Source organism: Pygocentrus nattereri, chromosome 13 (genome assembly GCF_015220715.1).
Source record: "Pygocentrus nattereri isolate fPygNat1 chromosome 13, fPygNat1.pri, whole genome shotgun sequence".
NCBI lineage: Eukaryota > Metazoa > Chordata > Actinopteri > Characiformes > Serrasalmidae > Pygocentrus > Pygocentrus nattereri.
Window position 1 is genome coordinate 5,763,727 of NC_051223.1, and position 22,008 is coordinate 5,785,734.

Sequence of the window (22,008 nt, forward strand, 5' to 3'; positions counted from 1 at the left end):
AAAGCAACATCAGCAAAGAACCGTGCATTAGGAGCTTCACAAAGTAGAATGTAAGAATGTCACAAAGTAAATGCCAAGTGTTGGATGGAGTGGTGTAAAGCACACCGCCTGGACTCTGGAGTAGTGGAAATTTTCTGTGGAGTGACAAATCACACTTATCTGTCAGGCTGATGGAGTCTAGGTGTGGCGAATTCTAGGCCATCACCTGCCTAACTTCATTGTGCCAACTGTAATGTTTGGTGGAGGAGGGATAATGATATGGGGCTGTTTTTCCTGGGTTGTCCTAGAACCCTTAGTTCCAGTGAAGGGAAATCATAATGCCTCAGCAGACCAAGACATTTTGGACAATTGTATGTGTCCATCTTTAAGGGAACCATTTGAGGAAGAACCTTTTCTGTTCCAGCATGACTGAGCCCCAGTGCACAAAGCAAGGTCCATAAAGTCATAGCTGGGTGAGTTTGGTGTGGAAGAACTTGACTGGCCCTGAGAGTCCTGACCTCAACACCATCAAACACCCTTGGGATGAACTAGAACAGAGACTGCGAGCCAGGCCCTCTCGTCCAACACTAGTCACTGACCTTACAAATGCTCTTCTGGATGAATGGGCAAAAAATCCTACAGACACTCTCCAAAATCTTCCAGAAGACTGGACGCTGTTATAACTGTAAATAGGGGAACCAACTCCATATTAATGCCTATAGTCTAGAATGGGATGTAAGGTGTCCCAATACTTGTGTCCATATAATGCTTATAGCGTACATGTGATCTCAGATGTGCGTCTTGAAAGAAATATCCCCTTTTAAGTGAAGAGAAAAAGAAAAAAATATATAATTAAAATAATATTTAGAAACCCAGCAAGAAACACACAACACTTATCCTGTAGATCATTTATTTCAGAAAAGAACATTAACAAAACTCATCAATTCAGTACAAGCCTGGCTCTCGTTTCTCATTAACAAATCATTCTACATGTCTAGTGGACTTCATATAAACACTGCTCAGAGACTAAGGGGTAAACTCTAAAGCACTTTTTCACATGTATGTAAAAGTCCTGTTTCCTTTGTGTGCGACACAAATGACATTTTCACAGATATTTATGCTGGTTCCATAATTTGTAAAGTTATAGTGATTTCTCGACGTTCATTATTGGAGTTAGTACTACCTTTGAGCGCAAACATTTTGTTAGCATACATTCAGCACCAGACCATTTGAGAATCTTTTTATTTCCGTCTTTTCATTACAAGCTACCAATTATGAAGTACGCGCAGGTCTTCAGGCTCTCAGTGACTCGTTCTGTAGCTATAACCTCTTGCTGGTTGTGAGAACAGGAGCCTAGTGAGGAGAAAGGACAGTAAAGGTGTGGAAATCTCTCCCTTTTTCTGTGAGAAGAATGAGGTGGTTTCTAAACAGCTAGCACGACTGACAAGAAAACCTGCTAAACGTTGCTAATAATGAATGAAAATTAGTAGTAGCCAGTTAGCACTGCGTACTAAGTAATGAGAGCCCTTGCTAACTCACCCCTGGCTAGTTTTCATCCAATGTTAGCCATGTTAGAATTCAACACTGCTAAAAATGATATATTAATAAGTCATCTTAGCAGGAAAGCTGCTAAACGTTGCTAGTAATGAATGAAAACCAGTATTAACCAGTAACCACTGGCTACATCGGCTCTTGCTAACTCGCCCTTGGCTAATTTTCATTCAGTGTTAGCCACATTAGCCTTTAACACTGCAAAAATAATACGTTAGCAAGTCATTTTAAAACTAGTGCCTAATATTTCTCATTTTAAGATTGTTGTAAGAACATAATACGATAATTTAATGTATTACTAGGCATTTTTACTTTTACGTTGAAGTTATGTAGTAAAATTCAAGCTGAACCTAGCAAAATTATCTCTAAACAAAAGCCGTCTCCAGAAAACAAGTACGTAAAAAGGTATAGAAAAGGATGAATAATCTTATAACGCTCTTACAACCGTCATATAATGAGAAATATGGGATATGTTGACTTGATTTAAGGTCATTTCACTCGCTTGAGCCGTCATTTTTAGCAGTGAAATGTGTTCCAAGTACAAGTGTGGATCCTGGATTGGTTTGTCCTCCGAAATACTGAGAGGCAGTGGTTGGTTTTTAAGGTCCAAGTCACCGAAATCCTGCCCTGGTCATACAGTGAAGACATGGGTTAAGAAGAACATGAAACCAGGAGTGTCCAGCTTCAGACCAAGAGTCAACTAGGCCAAATGATAGCGGGTTATGTAGCTATAGTGCTTACGAGGTGTCTCTCATTAAAGTTAGGTAAAACAGCTAAGATTCAGATTATGGTTACTAATTCCTGATACATGGTCATATATCCACATATATCATAAAGGGTCACACAGATTTTTCAAACTATGTACATATATATGTTGAGTACATATATGTAGGTATCATGTAGGTATCAAAATGGCAAAGTTGGCATATATTTAAGGGAAATCCTTATATGCTAATATATGCCATATACTTCTGATACTGATTCATATACTGCCATATTTCAGATTTCCGTGTGAGCTCCCAGCTAGAAAAAACATTGACCAGTGTGACCTGGTCACCAGCAAAACCAGCATATGCTGTTGTTTTGGATACTACTATGCTAGTCAACTAGCATGGCCACACTGGGTGACCAGCTAAAACAGCACCAGACCAGTATAAACCAGCATAAACCAGCTTAGCAGCAGACGTTTGTGCAGGGCTGCACTTCTTGAGAATAAAACAGTTAGGGTTAGAAAGAGGGTTAGCTACACTCCTAACTATGCTAGCTACTTAGCTAGCTAACCTACACTTTGTCATTTGTAGCCCAAATTTATGTAGTTTGTGGAACTATGTAACCTTCTCTGAAAGTTTATTAGCACTCGCAAGGTTTTACCTAACAGTAACGTGAAGTACCTCACTTTAGCTAGCTAGCTAATTAGCTAACTTTTGCCTGAGGCTTGGACTGCAGGATTCACTCAGGTGAAGCAAGGTGATGGTCTGATTTATGGCTACGCTAAATGACTGTATTGCAGAAAGCAAAATATTTCGTTTTGTTCTTAGCGGTTTCTTCAAGACACGGTTCCTACATTTATGATTTCAAGGCCTTGTGAGTTTTCACACAAGTACTTTTTTTTCGTGTGCTTAGCATTCAAAACGTTAATATTATGTTAATATATATTTATAAAGAATATGTACAAATCACGTGTCGTGGTGTATTTTTGAACACAGAACAGGGTCACTGTCGAAAGATTGTCAGCAGAAACGTCAGAACGGATGTACTTGTGCAGAAGACCGTAAGGCAGAGAGACCTTTGGGTACTGTCTGGGTAAGTTTTGGCGTTTTTTACCTGCTGAAAAAAAAAATCACAGAACCCAGTAAAAGTTTCTGGCGGTGTCCAATAGTCAATAATGGTGTTCTGAGTTTTCCTGCTGGGTTGATGTCACAGTGTAAAGGACTCTTAACAGGAGTTCTGAGTCCAGGTGCATTTTCCTAATGGGTTCTAAAGGTCCTACAGGAAAGTAGTGCTCTCTAGAAAGCAAAAGCTTTTAATCTTTTTTAGTCTTTTTTTCAGCAGGGTTGTGCAATTTGTGCTGCTAAAGTAAGATAAAGCTAGAATAACCTCACACAGGCTTCCCTGGCTCACAGAACATGACAGCAAAATAACTTTTAGAAACTTTTTCATAATCTAACTCAAACTGTGGCCTTCCATTTCTACAGCACTGCTGCTTCCAAAGCACTACTTTGTTATCAGTGTGGCCTTTTATACCGGTAACACAGAGCCTGGAGCGTAGTTATCGAGCATTACCAATGACGGAAGCTCAGATCTTTCGAGTATATGGATCATTTTCCATTTGGAGGGGAAACCATGTCACAAAGGCTGCAGGGCTTAAAAAGATGTTTAAAATATGAGGCACAGCTCCAAAAGTTGGTATGTACATTTACACAGTTGACCTAAGATTAAATAACACTTTTCCCTTCTTCTTTCCTTTCTTTTCTCATCTTGTTTCATTGTCGCTCAGCCTCTGTAAAACTTTTTCAATTTTCAAACGTTTTTAAAATAAAACAATTTTAAGAGGTTTGACTTAGGAATTTGTATAAAACCGATTTGTGTTTACTTTTATGTCATTAACGTTATACATTTAAAAATTATGCATTTTAAAAATTCATTCAGATTTTGGTCACAGCTCTTATCAGGACTCTTATGTTACATTTTAACACAGTATTTTCAGCGCTATTAAACTGCTTCTTTGGGTCGAGGCTCATCAAAGAGAAAGCATCTCAAGGCATAAGAAGGCGAGTCACACTCGCTCACTATATTTCATTAATTTAATAATCATCATCTTTATCTGGCAGCACTTAAATCTATGTGCCACTGGTGTTATGTGCTTTAAAGGCTGGGTTATTCAAATTTTGTCAAAATAATGCCATAAATATAATTTTATTACTGATGTTAAATAGTGGCACAAGGTCACCTGATCAGCCAACGTCTCAGCCAGTTTACAGAATCCTCAGTTTTAACCAGAATGTCATTGGAGTCACCGTCACTGGTGTTACATCATATTCATAAAACACCAGTGACTGTAAAATATGTTTGGAATTAAGCTCCTTTTTGCATACATGATAATAGGAGATGTTAGCGGACGGATTAAGGTTATTTCGTTTTGGAATGAAAGAAACAGATTTTTAAAAAATTTATCCACCTGAATTTCCACCCCAATGGAGAACGACCCAAATATTTTGTTGCTTGCTCTGAGCTACACGCAATTACTACACTACTGATTAGCTGACAGCGCTATTACACGACTTTCATAGTTCTATCATGGTATGCTATTGCATTTGTTGGTTGAAAGAACAGAGTAAAAAGGGCTGAAAGGATATTTTTCATTTATTTCGTTGGTCTGGTAGGAAACACCATGGAACGCCTGTTTAAACTCCAATGTTGATGCAATATCTTTATTTGTATGCTGCAAATGTGATATCTTAGCAAGTAAAAATGTCTCATATGTAGTTAATATAGCCAAGACTTCTAAGAATATTATACAATTATTTAACCTGTTTCTGTACATTTGTACTTGTTTTAAGTGCCTGTATCTTTTGAAAGTGTGTTTTTCTATTGACGGATCATATAACTTGTTTCAAGAAGTGAATAAATGGACCCTTATTAGTCCCCCAGTGGGGAAATTTCACCTCCACCTTTGACCCATCTGTGCAGCGAAACCACCTACACACTAGTGAACACACGACTGCTCCACACCGAACAAGTTAAATATATCTAAAAATTAGTTGTAATTTTCTGACAATGATCTCATGACAAATAGTAGATAAATTATCTGATAACTACTCTGTGCTGCTTTGAATGTTGCAGTGCCGCTTTAAACACCACTGTGCTATGCCATGTGGAAGCCTGGGAGGGATATCTTACTTTAGAAACATACATTTCACTAAAACGTTGAAACGTTGAAACGCTGCAAAACGATATGGAATTTGGACCAGCTGGTACCACTTTAGAATAAGACTACACTTAAAAAGTGTTTATGAATGGTTTCAAATACATTCATTAATGGTTATTAGGCTAAAATCACTAATAAGCAGTTACAACACATTACCAATTAGAATCAAAATCAAAAAGGGCAAAAGAGCTGTAAAATCATACGACTATGAAATGAAGCTGACGGGTTTAATGCTGACTAATAGAAAAGACGAATTAAGATCAGTAAACATCAAAATAGGAGCTTCAATAGTGTAAATGAGAGTGGATTCACTACTAGGCAAACAAGAAGCCACTGTTGCCCTTTTTATTTATATGTTGTAACTGCTTATTGATGATTTTGAGGTCTTTATGACCTAATTAATAACCATTCATGACATTTTAAACCATTCATGAACTCTTTATGAGGGTATTCTTGCTTTAAACGGGTCCCAGCTTGTATCAAACAAACAAGATCTCAGAAGAAGACAGTCAAAGATGCTTGATGTGGCCATCCGTTCCGCAGTCTGTTGTCTGTATTTATTCTGGTCCTCAATCTTCTAAAGGAATAGTTCTGCAAAAGTCTAATTAACACAGATTTCCCTCTTATCTCAGATCAGCCAAGACGGGTTTATGCTTTATTCATTTCTTTTTTGCTTTATTTCTTCTGAGACAGCCTTAATAAAGCCATTTTCCTTTGAGTGCTTGTAGCTATTCAGCTATATGGTGAAGTTTTGTTAAATGTTTTTGGTGAGCGTGCTCTAAACCAGGGTTCCTTAACCACTGGGCCAAGGACCACAACTGGGCTGCGAAGCACCTTTGGTGGTCCTTTGACCTATACTGGGGGGGGGCAGTGACTAGAGTGGGCCTGTGGTGGCACTTTGTCATAAAAAGATGAGATATAGAAAATATTGAGAACCTCTGCTCTAAATCACACTGATACATCTTAATGAAAACCTCAGTGGAGTTTCAGTTGAGAGACGTTTTGGGAGTTTTTACAGAAAACATTTAGGTGACTATTGACTTTTAGCGTTAATTAAAAACGTTAGCCTCCTAGCTCCAGGTCAAGAATCAAATTTGAACTATAAACGCAGCTCGGCTGATCAAGTATATCTGGGGTAAGTGGGAAACTGTGTACAATTTGATCTTTTCGCCAGTCTAGTTCTTTAAATGTGACCAAGCTGCAGCCAAGCATGTAATAAAATCAGTTTCAGGAAAAGCAAAAAACTTTTAAAAGCTAACACTGATCATAGGAGTGTTCACAAAGTAAATGTTCAAGACGGGGAAAGGCCGAGGGTTAAAACGTAATTAAAGTGGATTCAGTCGCAGCGCTGTTCATATCTTCCAGCATTCTTCTAGTTCAGTAGCATTTCAAAACAGCATCAGTCTTTATAACGGTTCAGATGACCTCAGCTCCTCTACCTGCGACTCCAGATCAGTAACCTAAAAACAGAGAAGGATTTGGTCAGATCTTCGCAGCTTTGACCATACTGAACACAGTCATATGACCGCTTAGCGTTAAAGGCCCATATCCTACATTTTGCTTGTATTTTATTGTTTTCCTTGAGGTCCACTTTTGATCTTTGTGTTGGTTGATGTACCAAAAGCAATCATAACAATCATAATAGGGCTCCCGAGTGGCGCAACCATCTAAGCGATGTCTCTGATGATGCTACAGCCGTCCGTAGCTGGGAGTCCAAGAGAGCAAAATTGGCCTCGCTCTCTCTGGGTGGGTAGGGTGGCCCTTTCTTCTCCCCCCATTACTCAACGCGATGCTAGTCAGCGCAGGCATCTGTTAGCTGACGCAACAGATTTGGCGGTTGGTGCTTTCCTCCAAATGTGTTCGGCTGTCCAGTGACGTTGCGTGAGCGGCAGTTCGAAAAGAAGCAGGGGCTCTCTTCACAGATCTCGGAGGAAGCCTGTACCAGCCTTCACCCTCCTAGCGTTGATGCCATCATGTGATTGGGGTAGTCCTAACTAGCGGGTGGAATTGGAGATGACTAAATTGGGTAAAAATAAATAAAAAACCAATCATAATCATTTTTTCATCACCATTTTCTAATTCTCTTCTTCCTTTAGAATTAAACAGGCTGTGACTTTATCATCATCATCATCATTATCATCATCATCAACCGCTAAATCCAGATAGGGTCACGGCACCAATTTGGAGAGCAGAGATTCCCAGATGACCCTGTCCCCCACAACACCCAGGGAGCAATTGGGGGTTAGGTGCCTTGCTCAAGGGCACTTCAGTCATGGACTGTCAGTCAAGGGGATCGAACTGGCAACCATCCGGTGACAGGGCTGGTTCCCTAACCTCAAGCCCATGACTGCCCCCAGGAATTTTAAGGAACTTCCCTTGCTTTAAAGTAATATGCCAACACTGTTAAAGTTTCAGCACCTACCCTTCACTACCTGGTCTGACCCGTCCACATATGGAAACTGTTGAGTTCTTTGTTGTTGTGATGTCAGAAAAAAACAACAATTTTTACATGTAGCCACCTATTCTGCCTACAGCTGGGTCCACCCATTCATACTCAGGATTTCAGAGCTTAGTTTCACAGTTCTTTCACACACACACACACACACTCCAATCAGGCATAACATTATGACCACCTCCTTGTTTCTACACTCGCTGTCCATTTAATCAGCTCCACTTACTGTATAGGTTCACTTTGTAGTTCTACAATTACTCCACTCCAGTACAACACACACTAACACACCACCACGTCAGTGATACTACAATGCTGAGAATGATCCACCACCCAAATATTACCTCCTCTGTGAGGGTCCATGGGCGTCCTGACCACTGAAGAACAGGGTAAAAGGGGCTAACAAAGTATCAGAGAAACAGATGGACTACAGTCTGTAACTGTAGAACTACAAAGTGCAGCTCTACAGTAAGTGGAGCTGATAAAATGGACAATCATCGTAGAAACAAGCAGGTGGTCATAATGTTATGCCTGATCGCTCTATATCACTTATATAGAATGAAGTCCACAACAATGGTTGCAATGGTTGTCCAGACCTCAACATCACTGACTGTGGATTACTTGAATGGTGAGTGGCAGAAAATGCTCAACCAACTTCTAAGACTGGTGTGGCTGCAGATATTTTTGAAAAAATTGAAAGTGAGTATCCTGAAAAGAAGAGGAGCTGTAATAACGCCACTTTAAATACTTTTGTTTGATTTTCTTTTTTGTTGTTTGCTTATTTGATGCTGAAATATGAATAACTTGTCCCGTTTTGTAAAATATCTAAATTTTTTAGTGTTTATTTATATTTAGAATAAGTAGCTGAGTTGGATATACACATACGCCCGGCACACATGCTCTACCTTGACCTTGAGCTGCTCTGCCTCCTCCTTGTGCGATGCTTCCGTCTCCTCCAGAGTCCTCCGCTGAGCCGTCTGCTTCTTCAGAAACTCAATTTCCCTGCATGCAACAGGGCACACACTGAGTCTCACACAGAGCAACACAACACTACTCAACACTCAGACAGTCTGCTGGAGTACAGCCTTTCTGATACTTTGAACCTGCAAAAAAAGGGTTCTTTAGTCAAGAAAATGGTTCTAATGGTTCTATATAGAACTATGAACAATCAAAGAACCCTTTGCATGATTTAAGGGTTCTTTGCCATGTGAAAGGGCTCTTTAGATTCATGAAGAATGTGCTGTAGATGGCTCTACATAGAACCTTTTTGAAAAGGGTTCCACTTTTGCTACAAGTCAAGAAAAACGTTTTTGGTACTATATAGAACCCTTTTTGCTAAAGGTGTACTCATAAGCAGACAGTCCTTCAAGGGTTTTTTTTTCCAAAGAACCCTTTGTATGCTTTAAGTGGGTCTTCGCATTTGTGAAATGGCTCTTCAGCTTGATGGAGAACGTACTGTGCCATTTCAAAAAGGTTCTATATAAAACCATTCATGCACATTTTCAATCAATTTGAAGAACATTTTCATGATAAAAAGAACACTTTAACCATTTAAATGGTTCTTTACCATTTTCTTTACTAAAGAACCGTGGAATCTTTTTAAGAGCGTACTTAAACTAGTCACTTGGTAAAAATGAGTCATTGCTTCAAAACGTTTGAAACACTGCACACTGGCGACATCTGCTGCCAATGCACTCAGAAAACTCTTGAACTCCATGATTTAGCAGTGGTGGACAGTAACTCAGTACATGTAATTCGTTACTGTACTTAAGTAGACTTTTCTGTATCTGTACTTTACTTAAGTTTTTCCATTTTGGGCGACTTTTTCCTTTCACTCCACTACATTTCAGAGTCAGACTTTTTCCTCCTACATTATGAGAAATCTGTGGTTCCTTTTGGTTTCTGTGTGTATAAAAACGCAACATGTCCGAAGGAAAGAAGCAAAAAGCCAGAGCACCAATCAGGGCACAGCGGTCACTTTGTTCTGAGCTTGTTTTGACCTGTTGGTCATACCGACCCAGTGCAGCACACAGTTCAACGTCAGCGCAGCAGCGTAAAACTTTGGGAGCATATGTCGACCTAAATGATGAACTAACCTAACTTTGTGTAAATAGAGCACAATATAGAAATATGTCCACATATGCAGTCGAGACTGACGCGGCTTTTTTCGGAGTTTCTACAAACACCATTTCATTTTATAGTAAATTAGTTTGGGCTGGTTTATGTTTATGAACAGACGCCTACAGATCAACATAGTAAAGAAGCTCATCTGTGATCCTGAGTTTAAAGCCAGTTTTTATTAAACTTAAACTTGGAACTAAGTTGTAAATAAATCTGAAACTGAAACTTTGCTTGTGTGTAAAAAGTAATTTCAGAGCCACTCGGTTCTCCCTGATGGAAACTGTTTACCTTCAGTGTTTTGTGCTTATGATCATTTTAATAGACGTCAGCATCACTAATTAATGACGTTCTATTAAAAGACTGGTTTACCAAGAGAGACGCTGGAGGACTTTCACCTGAAATGAGTTCATGAAGCCAGTCTGGTTATAAAAATGATAACAGGACATCAGAGCCAGAATTACTCTTTTAGTACTTTTACTTTATACTTAAGTACATTTGAAGGGAAATACTTTAGTACTTTTACTCAAGTGGAGGTCTAGAGTAAGGACTGCTACTTTTACTGGAGTAATATTTTACCTTGGGTGTCTCTACTTAACTCAAGTACATGATTTGTGTAGTCATTTTTAGTCATTTGCGAAGGTTTCAGTACTTCTGATTCCCTTCCTAAAAAACTGAACTGTCAGCAGGCTGATGTACATCGGTAAACGAGGCTGAAGTTGGCTTCCTTTTCACCAGCTTCTTAGTCGAATGATCGGCCCCGTCTTAAATGCTACAGCTATACAGGAGGAAGAATATCCGCAGCGCCTTTTACTCTGATTTCTTTCACATTTCTCAGTCTGCATATGTGCGAAAACAGACGGCAGTACCGGGAACAAGAGACCAACGATTCTGGAGCGACACTGAAACCAAATGAGATGAAATGAGGGGTTTAAATATTCTTCATCGTCTAGATGATGTATGTTCACGTTTTCAGGTAAAGTCGTGCAATGTTTTAAAAAAACAAGGTGTAGCACAAAGTTTGAGTTTCACGTAACGTTTACGTCCCGTCTTCCTCTGTGAGTTCAGTGGCCGGTTGGAAACAGAAATCCGATTACTATCTGACTAGTGTAAACTCGGAGTCTCCCACTATCTGATTACTGACGTGCATGTAAACGTGTTGATCGGATTTCTGACAAAAGCTGATTTTCTGCATTTATCGGATTATTAAAATCATCTGATTATTCATGAGCACTCAAAAAAAGGGAAAACAGCTTGTATCGTTCTATGGCCAAATCACAGAATTCTGGAAACGGGCGTGTAAAACCGGATCTGGATATTTTTTACCCCGACCAAAGTCACAAAGTGACAAAGTCTATGTGGAAATCAGGGAACAACTTAGAATACAAAATAGTGGCAAATGATTTCACAATTACTGTTCATTTCTTGAATGATCACAGTGCAAAAAAAATAAAACATAAAATGTGGCCTGTGCCGAAGTTTTAAGTTTTATGTTTTTTTTCCGAATATGACTGTATATGCGGATCAACTCACTTCTGCTGGTACTCTTTGATGAGGCGCTTGGCTTTGCTGTATTTGCGCTCCAGGGCCTGATACTGCACCTGCGTCTCCTTCAGGTGCTCGTCCACCGCCTGGCAAAGACTCTGCGCCTCCATCCAGTAACCTTCCAGCTTGTCCATGCGCTCCCTGTTCTCCTGCACGCTCTGCTCTAACTGAGCCTTCTCAGCGCGCCAGCGCTGCCGATCCTGCTCCGCATGACTCAGCTACACCCACACAGACACAAAGCCTCGTAATAATAAATCAGCAACTTCACAGCAGAAGGAGAAAACTTTATCAATGTTGATATTCATACAGTGTGAAGGCCAGCCAATGCTTTTATATGATCCTTAGTGCAAATCTGGGGCGGGCCATCTGCTTTTTGAAATTTTGCAGGAATTCTTTTTGTTACTTAGCAGAATGGTGGACAAAAAAGGACAATGCTTCAATTTGCGATAATGCTTTCCATTAAAGGGGATCCAATTGGTCTAAATTTCTGTATAATTCAGTCGACAAGATGCTAATGTAGTCATTCCGAGTGGTTTGGTATGAAATGGTTGATTGTAGAGACTCAGATTTCTTTACAGTGGTGATAAATAGAACCAGGGGTCACCACGACCACAACACAGATATAGCCATTTTATCTGCCATCCAAAACCACCACTGAACCTACACGTCTTCTGAGTTTTATATGGGATGTTGACGATGGTAAAATGGTGGAAAATCTGAAATAAAACGGACTATTTTGCCTCACAGTGCCCTGCATGTAGCCCTCCACCAAGAATATTTGAAAAAGTATTATTTCAAAATATTACTTCAAAATTCTCATATAAAAAGTACAGGACCGTACTACCTTCTTCTTAAGCTGCTGGATCTCAGCCTGAGTCACAGCGTGTTTGATCTGCAGCTGCAACACAAACAGTACATGTACCAAGAGTCACATGGCAGAACTCACACCTCTTCACGAGTTCTCAGTGTGTTCGAAAAATGAGAAAATGAGTGTAACAAAGAAACTTTCCTGCAACTTTAGTTGCTTTAACTTCTGTTTGGCGCTGCTGCCATGGTAACACTGAACGATGGCGCAGGCGCAGTGGAAAAAAGCACATGAATTCTGATCTAAGCAGTCACGTTAAGTTCGCATGGCTACAAATCGGTTACACATCTGATCTGAGGCTACGTTCACATTACCAGGTTCAAGTGGCACAAATCCGTTTCTTTGCCCTAATGTGACTCAGATCTCGTGTTCAGGGCTGTGTGGACACAAATCTGATCTTTTCAAATCCGACCTGAGCCACTTTCACATGTGGTTCTAGATCGGATACGTATCCGATTCGTAACAGTGTGACCTTAATGTGATGCTCAGATCGGAGTTCATGTGCTTTGTCTCCACTGCGCGTGCGCCATCATTCAGTGTTACTCTGGCAGCAGCGCCAAATAGAGGTTAAAGCCTGTAAACGGAGGAAAAGCAGCTCACCTCACCTTTTTCTGCTTCTTCTCACTCTAATAACGAAGCTGAGAGCTGATCAGAGTTAACGATCTTCTCAGCGAAGCTCGTTCTGACTGTTAGTTTGTGCTGATCATTCAGTGTTACTCTGGCAGCAGCGCCAAATAGAGGTTAAAGCCTGTAAACGGAGGAAAAGCAGCTCACCTCACCTTTTTCTGCTTCTTCTCACTCTAATAACGAAGCTGAGAGCTGATCAGAGTTAATGATCTTCTCAGCGAAGCTCGTTCTGACTGTTAGTTTGTGCTGATGATGCAGTGATTCATTCACATGACATTACTGAGTAGGAGGAGCTCATCAGAGTCATTTCAGGACGCTGGTTCATCAAATTAATGACAGATTTGAGTCACTTACCTAAACGAGTGTGAAACATCATGTGGGAGAGATTGGATTTGAGCAATTAGGGCAAAAACATTTTGTGCCACTTCAGCCCGTAATGTGAACATAACCAAAAAATATGAATGACGATGAAAATGTTCCAAATACATAATTCCAAGAATACAGATATTGAAAGATACAAGCTGCTAATTTGGGTACTTAGGTACTTACTGAATGTGTTACACTCAAGAACAGTCAAGTTGGACACAGATCATGTTGCAGACAACTTACAACACACAACTAGTTGCAGGAAAGTTTCATCATATAAAGCCAGCCTGAAATCTTCCTGTTTGAGTCTGAGGCTTGAAAAAAGGGAACGGTCAGCGGCATCAGCTGACCGAGCCCTAAAGGCGGCCATGAGTGAAGGGCGCTCTACCTCTTTGTATTTGTGGGCCAGTTTCTCAGGGTCCATGTCCACGGGAGAGAGTGCGTCCTCGTTCTCGGCCAGATCAAACACCTCGATGGCGCTGGGGTACATAGAGCCCGTCTCTTCATCTTCCTCCTCATCCTCATCGCTGCCGTAGCCTGCAGGCTGAGAGGGAGAGACAGATGTAGGCAGAGCTGAAGGAAGTGGTCAGCACATACTCCCTCACTTTCACCATAGTACAAATTAAAAAATACAATATAAACGAAAACACAGAGCACAGCTCAGCTATAGCCACTTTTCTCACATCTCCAGCAGGAAACTTTCCCACAAAAGTAGAACAGTTTCTTTTAAAATGTCTCAACATTCAACTTTTTATGAGGCTGAAGTTGCTTCTCACTTCACAGCTTCTTGTTCGAATTTTCATGTTCCATCTTAAATGGTGCCTGAGGCTAAGAATGTACCGGCTGCACCATTTAAGATGGACCGGGAAAATGGAATAAGAATCTTTCCTGGCATCAGGAAACCGGCTGGAGTGATTCTAAATGCAAATAAGTCCATTTGTCTCCAAATTATTGATGTTTGTTTTAAATCTTTCTCTTTGTCAAGCTACTAGCTAGGCGAGACTGCTATTTGCGTTGCTATGGTGATCAGCCATCTGCACCCCAACCTTCAAGTTAAAGGGTGAATTAGCAGTTATAAGCTACACTACCTCCAGCGTTTAAGACCATTTATTGTTAAACTGTGTTGATCACAGCAGAAGCTTCATTTTACTGTAAAGGAGGATTATTTTATTTTTACCTTCTAATCTAATTCTGCTGTGGGGCAGTAAAGGAGCCACATATTGCCAACCCCTGAATTAGAGTTTATGTAGTACTAAAACACTGATAAATGTAGATCATATAAGGGAATAAGGCTCCCTGAATTAAATGAATAGTTTTTGTGATGTCACAATAAACACATTTATTTACATGGGTGATGCTACTGGGTTGGTTCAAAGTCAGAGTTGAAAGCACATTTGGGACTTTAAACTGACTTTGACATTAGACTAAAATCCTTTTGCTTTGAGTGACCCTTAATTATCCTTAATTATGTTTTATAATACTTACATTACATATTATATATTTACCAAATGTTTCAGTAGTGAGCAGAACTACTAGCTAACACACCTTTGGACAGTTACATACCTAAAAACATAATATTTTTCATTAAAACACACAAAAGTAACTTGATTGCAGAAAATGACAGCTGATATTATCAGATATATCTGATAATAGAATTTAGAAGCTTAACAAATCAGTAACGTCCACAAAAATGATCATATCAGGCCTTAGCGTGCACCCACATACCTCATCTTCGTCTCCCACGTAGTTGCTGTAGCGCTGCTCCATCATCTCCCGCTGCCAGCGCTCCTGTTCGAGTGTCTGCTGGATCAGCTGCGCCACCTCGCTCTGCTCCCCCGGCTTCTCCCGGCCGATCGTAAACCTGGACACAGGCTGTCTGTCAACACCGGCCCACCACAGCAGCACTGACACAATGATAAACCAGCCAACCGGACGGATGCTATAGAAAGGCTGAAGAACTGAGCTCGAGCCAGGAGTGTGTGTTTACATGCACAGCCAGGGAAAAGTATTCAGACACTTATTAAATATGCTACTAGTGCATACACTGGTCACTTCATTACGCTCTCCTCCCTATACTTACACCCACTGTCCACTTGTAGTTCTACAGTTGCAGACCTTAGTCCATCTGTTTCACTGCATACTTTGTTAGCCACCTTCAAACGTCAGGACCCCCATAGAGCAGTTACTATATAGGTGGTGGCTCATTCTCAGTCCAGGAGTGGCACAAACTACAAAGTGCTCCGATATGGTAAGTGGAGCTGACGAAGAGTGTAGAAACAAGGGGGTACTTAATGAAGTGACCAGTCAGTGTACCTCCTAGAGCTGGGCAATATGACTATATTATTATTCTGTTGAATTATGCTGCCACCGTCATGCTTCACAGTGGGTGTGGTGTTCATGGGACCATATGTGCACCTTCCTTTTGGTCATATTTCAAAATACAAAGTTAAAAGTCTTTATGTTTGTAAATTTGAAGTGGATTGATGTACTGGAAGCATATTCAATAACAAAAACAAAAATGTCTGAATACTTGTCGCCCCTCACTGTATACCTACTGTAAACGTAACTGAGCATCACACCGTCACTCCACATGTAAACACTCCTTGTTTTTACAACTCGTTTTCTTTAAGCATGATTTACTGAAAAGTTATTACTATAAGCCGTGTAGCTTCAACACAAAACTAAGGAATGTGTGATTAGAATTAGAGCTCACCGAACTGTACCAGCGGTGTTCCTCAAAACAGAGGCAGCAAAACTCTGAGTCACCCCAACCAGACTGATCCCATCAACCTCCACTATCAGATCATTCACTTTGATCCTAAGAGAGAGAGAAAGAGAAAGAGAGAAAGAGAGGACAGACAGACAGACCGAAAGAGAAAGAGAGAGGGACGGAGAGGAGAAACAGGAGAGTGAGAGAGAGAGAGAGAGAGAGAGAGAGAGAGAGAGAGAGAGAGAGAGAGAGAGAAAGACAGAGAGTAGGAAGAGAGAGAGAGAGGACAGAGAAAAAGACAGGGAAGACAGAAGAGAGGAAAAGGAGAGAGGACAGAGAAAAAGACAGGGAAGACAGGAAAGAGGAAAAGGAGAGAGAGAACAAGAAAGGACAAAGGACATAGAGAAAGAAAAAGAGGGATGGAGAGGAGAAACAGAAGAGAGAGAGATAGAGAGAGACAAGACAGAGAGAAAGACAGGGAGAGAGAGGAAAGAGGAAAAGGAGAGATAGAGAGAAAGAGAGGAGGGGGGGGGGAGAATAAAAAGACAAACAGAGTGAAGGACACAAGACCGAGAGAGACAGAAGAGAAAGAGGAGGGAGAGAGAGGGGAGATTAAAAAAAGAAAAAGAGAAACAGAGAGAAAACGAGATAAAGACAGAGAAAGTTACTCCAGAGAAATTATAAAGGAGGAGGAGGACAGTTCACTGGCGTCTGTTTATGGGGGTCTGTTAAACCACATGCTGGTGCGTGTCTGTGTACCTGCTGTCCCGGTGTGCAGCTCCTCCTTCAGTGACCGTCTTGACGAATATTCCTAGTTTCTCCAGACCCATATCAGCTCCGGCACCCATCCCGATGATGCTGATACCCAGACCCTCTCTGTCTGCATACACACACACACACACACACATACACACACACACACACACACACAATAAGGTAACATACCCCTCTATGTTCAGGGTCCCCGAGAACCTCAAGGCAGTAGCTCTAGCACTATCTACAAAACATCTGCTCAATTAGTCCTAGCCTTAAAGGGGAATTCCACCAATTTTTCAAATTTTCAGAATAATTTAACTATTCAGATTTTTGCACGACTTCTACCATTAAAACTCAAACCAGAAAGGTTCTACAGCAGAGAAAGTAAAGGAGTATGTGACCAATGGACTTCATGGATGTTCAATGGGCTTCAGCGTGCTTTGGATCTGTTTTAATATCAAACAGATTTCTGCATAATTAAGTAGCTAATATGTAAACAGAGTCATTCACAGTGAGCAGCACTAGTAGCTGTTAATGAAGTGATGCTCTTTTTATTTGAGGGTCCGATTTTATAGAGAAAGATTTCAACCACTACCCATTGTAACTCAGTTCTAAGGGGTAAGACAAGATTCGAAAACATCTGGTAGGGGTTATAAATAATGGGATTGGGCCTGTAAATACCATCCATCTGTTTAACAACAGAATGTAGAAAGAACAAGGAGTGAGAATTATGGTGTCCTTCAACCCAGCCCTGATCCATTCACCTCAACCATCATGACCAACCTCCTCCAGTCACACCACTCATGCAGCCCAGCTTTAATTCCCTGTCTGCCTAAAGAAGCACTCATCCACAAAGTTACCCCTCCATCCATCATTCCATACCTTTCTCCAGTTCTACGGCAAACAGGTCGAGCTTCTCCACTCGTTTCTCCAGCTCGTACTCGGCCGAGGCAGCCATGGGGTCCACGTCATCGTTCCGCCTGTCGTAGTCCTCGTTGGAGTAGGTCATAAACACCTGAGAAGGACACAGATTATTACTGAATCATCTAGCAAGGCCTGAGGAACCAGAGCTCTATCCAACTAGCCACAGCAGAACTTAAAGCGAAATTCCACCCGTTTTCCAAAATTTCGGCATAATTCAGTGGTTTGGAGTGAAACGGTTCATTGTGGCCACTGACTGACTTTCTTCACAGTGGTGCTGATAGGAACCAAAAAAAGTGCAAAGGTTTGGGCACCCCTGGTCAAATTCCATGTGTTGTTGATTTCAGTGAACACCTCCTCTGCTGAGAACACGCTTGCACGTTTTAACGTCGGTGTATTTGATGAATTTAACATGAGAAAAAATAGAAAAACCTAAAATGTGGCCTGAGTAAAAGTTATGGCACCTTTACTGTTCTGTGGGTTTTTTGTCCCGGGTGTAAAACTCTGCAGACATACAGAAATTGTGCGCTGAGACAAACAGAAAATGACATTTTAAAAGTTGCTGCATGTAGATGTGTTAACTTACGTTTATTCGTTTGTACTATCCAAACCAACAGAGAACCAACACGTGTCTTCTGTTGATGAGGGTGAAGGCAGAGACTGAGACACTCCGTCATAAACACACTATGGATTCACACGCCACTCTATCATAGTGCACTCTATCACGAACACATAGACCTATATCTTATCCCACCTCTAATTAATGTGCAATATCTGCTGCTGATAGATTGGTACAAGTGCAATACATACACAAGTTCTGTGCAATATCTGTAATCATTACTGTGCAATATCTACAATTTCTGTCCAATATCCAGTCATTACCTGCTCAGAAATGTGCAATATCCATACAACTCATACAAAGCATGTGTAAACTGTAAATTTGTATAGTTTCTTAATTCTATTTTTATAATTTTCTGCTAATAGATGCCTTGTTTATTTATTTATTTCCATAATATATCTTATATTTTGTATTTTGTATGATGCACATCTTTGTCTACTTACTGCTCTTTATCTGCTTACTGTGTTTTCTGCTGTAACAATGCAAATTTCCCCCAGTGGGATAATAAAAGTCTATCTTATCTTATCTTATCTTATCTTATCTTAAAACAGCAGTAAATCTGAGTGAAGAAGTTTTATTTGGGGCTATTTTTTTCTTTCTCTTTCTTTTCTGCCATGATTGGACATAGAAGTATGTTTTAGGCTAAAACCTTCTCAAAAAGATTGTAAATAAAGGTGCGTATTCATAACCATCTAATTGAACATCTTTCTAAAATGGGGGCTTCCATTAAACTCTTCTGGATGTCTGGTTCCAATCACCACCACTATGAACAGTTCTTCTCTAGAACATAGCATTTCACACCAAACCACTCTAAATGACTCTTGATAATCGATGAATCATGAAATTTGGACAATTTGGTGGAATTCCCCTTCAAGAATGGAATGCTGCTTTCTGTTTTGTTGGATTTATATGTTCAGCTTGTCAGCTTGTCAGCAAGTCTCATTATCCCAGATCACAAAAAAAACGTTACCTATTTGGATCATATCTTAATTAACGGTTTTGGGAACTATTGACAAAATCTGACAAGATTCATGATGCTGAATCTGGCAGAAAAGAGAGCGTAGTGGTCTGTACAGCTATTTTCAGACGCTCATCTGAAGGTAGATTTGCTCTTTGCAGGTACTGACAGCACCTCTCAACGTCCAGCATGCTGGCAGCGAGCTCAAAATCTCCCACACATTCACTACCATACACATCCAGTCCCTCCAAAACCAGTGCTTAAAGAAGCAGTCCAGCCTAAGAGTTACATCATTTGTCATGTTATGCAATATTGTGTAGCGCAGCATCGCGGCCCTCAGCCTCAACAGTGATTCTATCGTTATTCAGTACGAAAGAGACACCAAGAAATCTAATTTTTGTGCTTTCAGACACGGAAAAACTAAACCAAGTCCAAAATGAATGAGTTCACATGCAACTTTTACGCTTAATCATTTTTATTTAGAAAATCCAGCCATTTTCCTAATTTTCTCACCACACAGCAGAAACATTTCAGCATTGCTGTTATATTGTTGAGACCAGTCAGCTCTCAGTAGCAGTAACGCTAACCAATCAGCTCTCAGTAGCAGTAACGCTAACCAATCAGCGTTCAGTAGCAGTAACGCTAACCAATCAGCGTTCAGTAGCAGTAACGCTAACCAATCAGTTCTCTGTAGCAGTAACGCTAACCAATCAGCTCTCAGTAGCAGTAACGCTAACCAATCAGCTCTCAGTAGCAGTAACGCTAACCAATCAGCGTTCAGTAGCAGTAACGCTAACCAATCAGCTCTCAGTAGCAGTAACGCTAACCAATCAGTTCTCAGTAGCAGTAATGCTAACCAATCAGCTCTCAGTAGCAGTAACGCTAACCAATCAGCTCTCAGTAGCAGTAACGCTAACCAATCAGCTCTCAGTAGCAGTAATGCTAACCAATCAGCTCTCAGTAGCAGTAACGCTAACCAATCAGTGTTCAGTAGCAGTAACGCTAACCAATCAGCTCTCAGTAGCAGTAACGCTAACCAATCAGCTCTCAGTAGCAGTACCACTAACCAATCAGCTCTCAGTAGCAGTAATGCTAACCAGTCATCACTCAGTAGCAGTAATGCTGACCAATCATCACTCAGTATCATTCTGCTACCCAAAACCTGTTTTCTGTAGAAAAACCGGATTAGATACTGACTAGTTTCCTTTGATGTTCTAATGTAATACATCCTTTGACTTATTAATTAAAGGAAGGTCCCTCACAAAAATCACTAAAACCATGTTTCATTTTCCTTTTTAGCCATTTAGCTCCACAGAGACAGATTTAGCACATTTACAGATGTCCATTAACTCAGCACTAATATTTCCTGAGCAAAGCTAGCAGAATGTAGCATTGTTGTGGAGGCGATGTCTTGTGGCCCAAACTGAAGGCCTAGCTCTAACAGTCACAATTCTCCACTGCAAGTAATAAAGTAAAAAAGTACAGTATGTATTTTATATTGACTTTAATTATAAGTATCTAATCTTGGATAAAAGGAGAAAGCACTTAACCGCCATTGTGAAAAGAGTTATGTGAGGCTGCATTTGAAGCTGAAACGGCAACACCAGTCAACCTACAGTATATCATACAGCCTCTCTGGACACGGTCCTACAGTCTGAGTGAACTACTACAACCACAACCACGGTCCAGAAATACCAACCATTCCCAGAAGTACCAAGGACGGTGCTGATGCACCCTGGGCGTGTTTATATTCTCGTGTTAAAATTACAGGCTTTTGTGTTTTTCTTCCTCCCTCTGTGGTCTTGTTTGGGTCTGTGGGTGGGTTACTATTTTGACCCTAGACTGGGACAAAGCACCTGCCACCAGAACACTCTTACAATCACAAATGAAGCCATGAAACATCTCCAGCTGTGCCATGCAGTCAATTAGCTTCACTTAACAATGCTAAGCTACTGATCGTGATCGTGCAGGTACAGTGCTAACAGAGGCCTACTGTAATATTCAGACGCTTGTATGCTATTTACAGCAGTGTATTAGGGCATTCTGGGCTGGCACAAGAGCAGGTTTGAACAAGCATCTGCGGGGAATAAGGCTTTTTGAGAACCTGGCATCGTTTGTCCAAGATGCCATCTGTCCAGCGGGGTTGCGTAAGCGCTAAGGTTGTCTGAGCTTTAGCGTTTTTTAAATCCTTTTTTACGTGCCACAAGCAACACAACAATATGCAAATTCCCAATAAAACAAATGCCAGCCTTCTCAGGAAACCACCACCAGCCATAAATCCGCAGTTCCTACCCTGGAACCGCCCACTGTCTCCACTCCCACTCACTTTTTGGCTCTTTATGGCTAGTCATTAACCTAAAGGTTCACATTAAGGACAGTATCTTTAATTTTGGGTTTTCATGAATTGACGTTTGTTAATTCTACACATGGAGCGCATAAAGATGTGATGTTGGACGAGACAACGAGGCAGGGTGCAAATGCTTTTCTTGGCAATCAATGACACAAAGGTGACAAAACAAAGGCAGAACACTACTGAACGAAACAAAGAAAACCAAGGACAGAGGGACGTGGAGGAAGCAGAAAACAAATGAGAGATAAACACAGAGCCTGAGAGAG

The 22,008-nt window shown here is 40.7% G+C and overlaps 1 protein-coding gene across 2 annotated transcripts in view; it reads right to left on the bottom strand.

Moving 5' to 3' along the window:
* Positions 1-872: 872 nt before the first annotated feature.
* Positions 873-22,008, bottom strand: part of ppp1r9bb (protein phosphatase 1, regulatory subunit 9Bb) — a 36,663-nt gene continuing 15,527 nt past the window's right edge. Inside the window, exons 2-10 of one of the 2 annotated variants that reach the window (XM_017710587.2) lie at positions 17,777-17,909; positions 16,898-17,018; positions 16,142-16,246; positions 15,154-15,289; positions 13,817-13,972; positions 12,415-12,468; positions 11,559-11,788; positions 8,819-8,909; positions 873-6,918 (exon numbers count right to left, since the gene is read on the bottom strand). In XM_017710587.2, the coding sequence (XP_017566076.1) occupies positions 6,865-6,918; positions 8,819-8,909; positions 11,559-11,788; positions 12,415-12,468; positions 13,817-13,972; positions 15,154-15,289; positions 16,142-16,246; positions 16,898-17,018; positions 17,777-17,909 (1,080 nt within the window). In that variant the 3' untranslated portion in view covers positions 873-6,864. Of the gene's footprint in view, positions 6,919-8,812; positions 8,910-11,558; positions 11,789-12,414; positions 12,469-13,816; positions 13,973-15,153; positions 15,290-16,141; positions 16,247-16,897; positions 17,019-17,776; positions 17,910-22,008 lie in introns of both variants that reach the window. The other variant, XM_017710586.2, reaches the window with a different exon arrangement.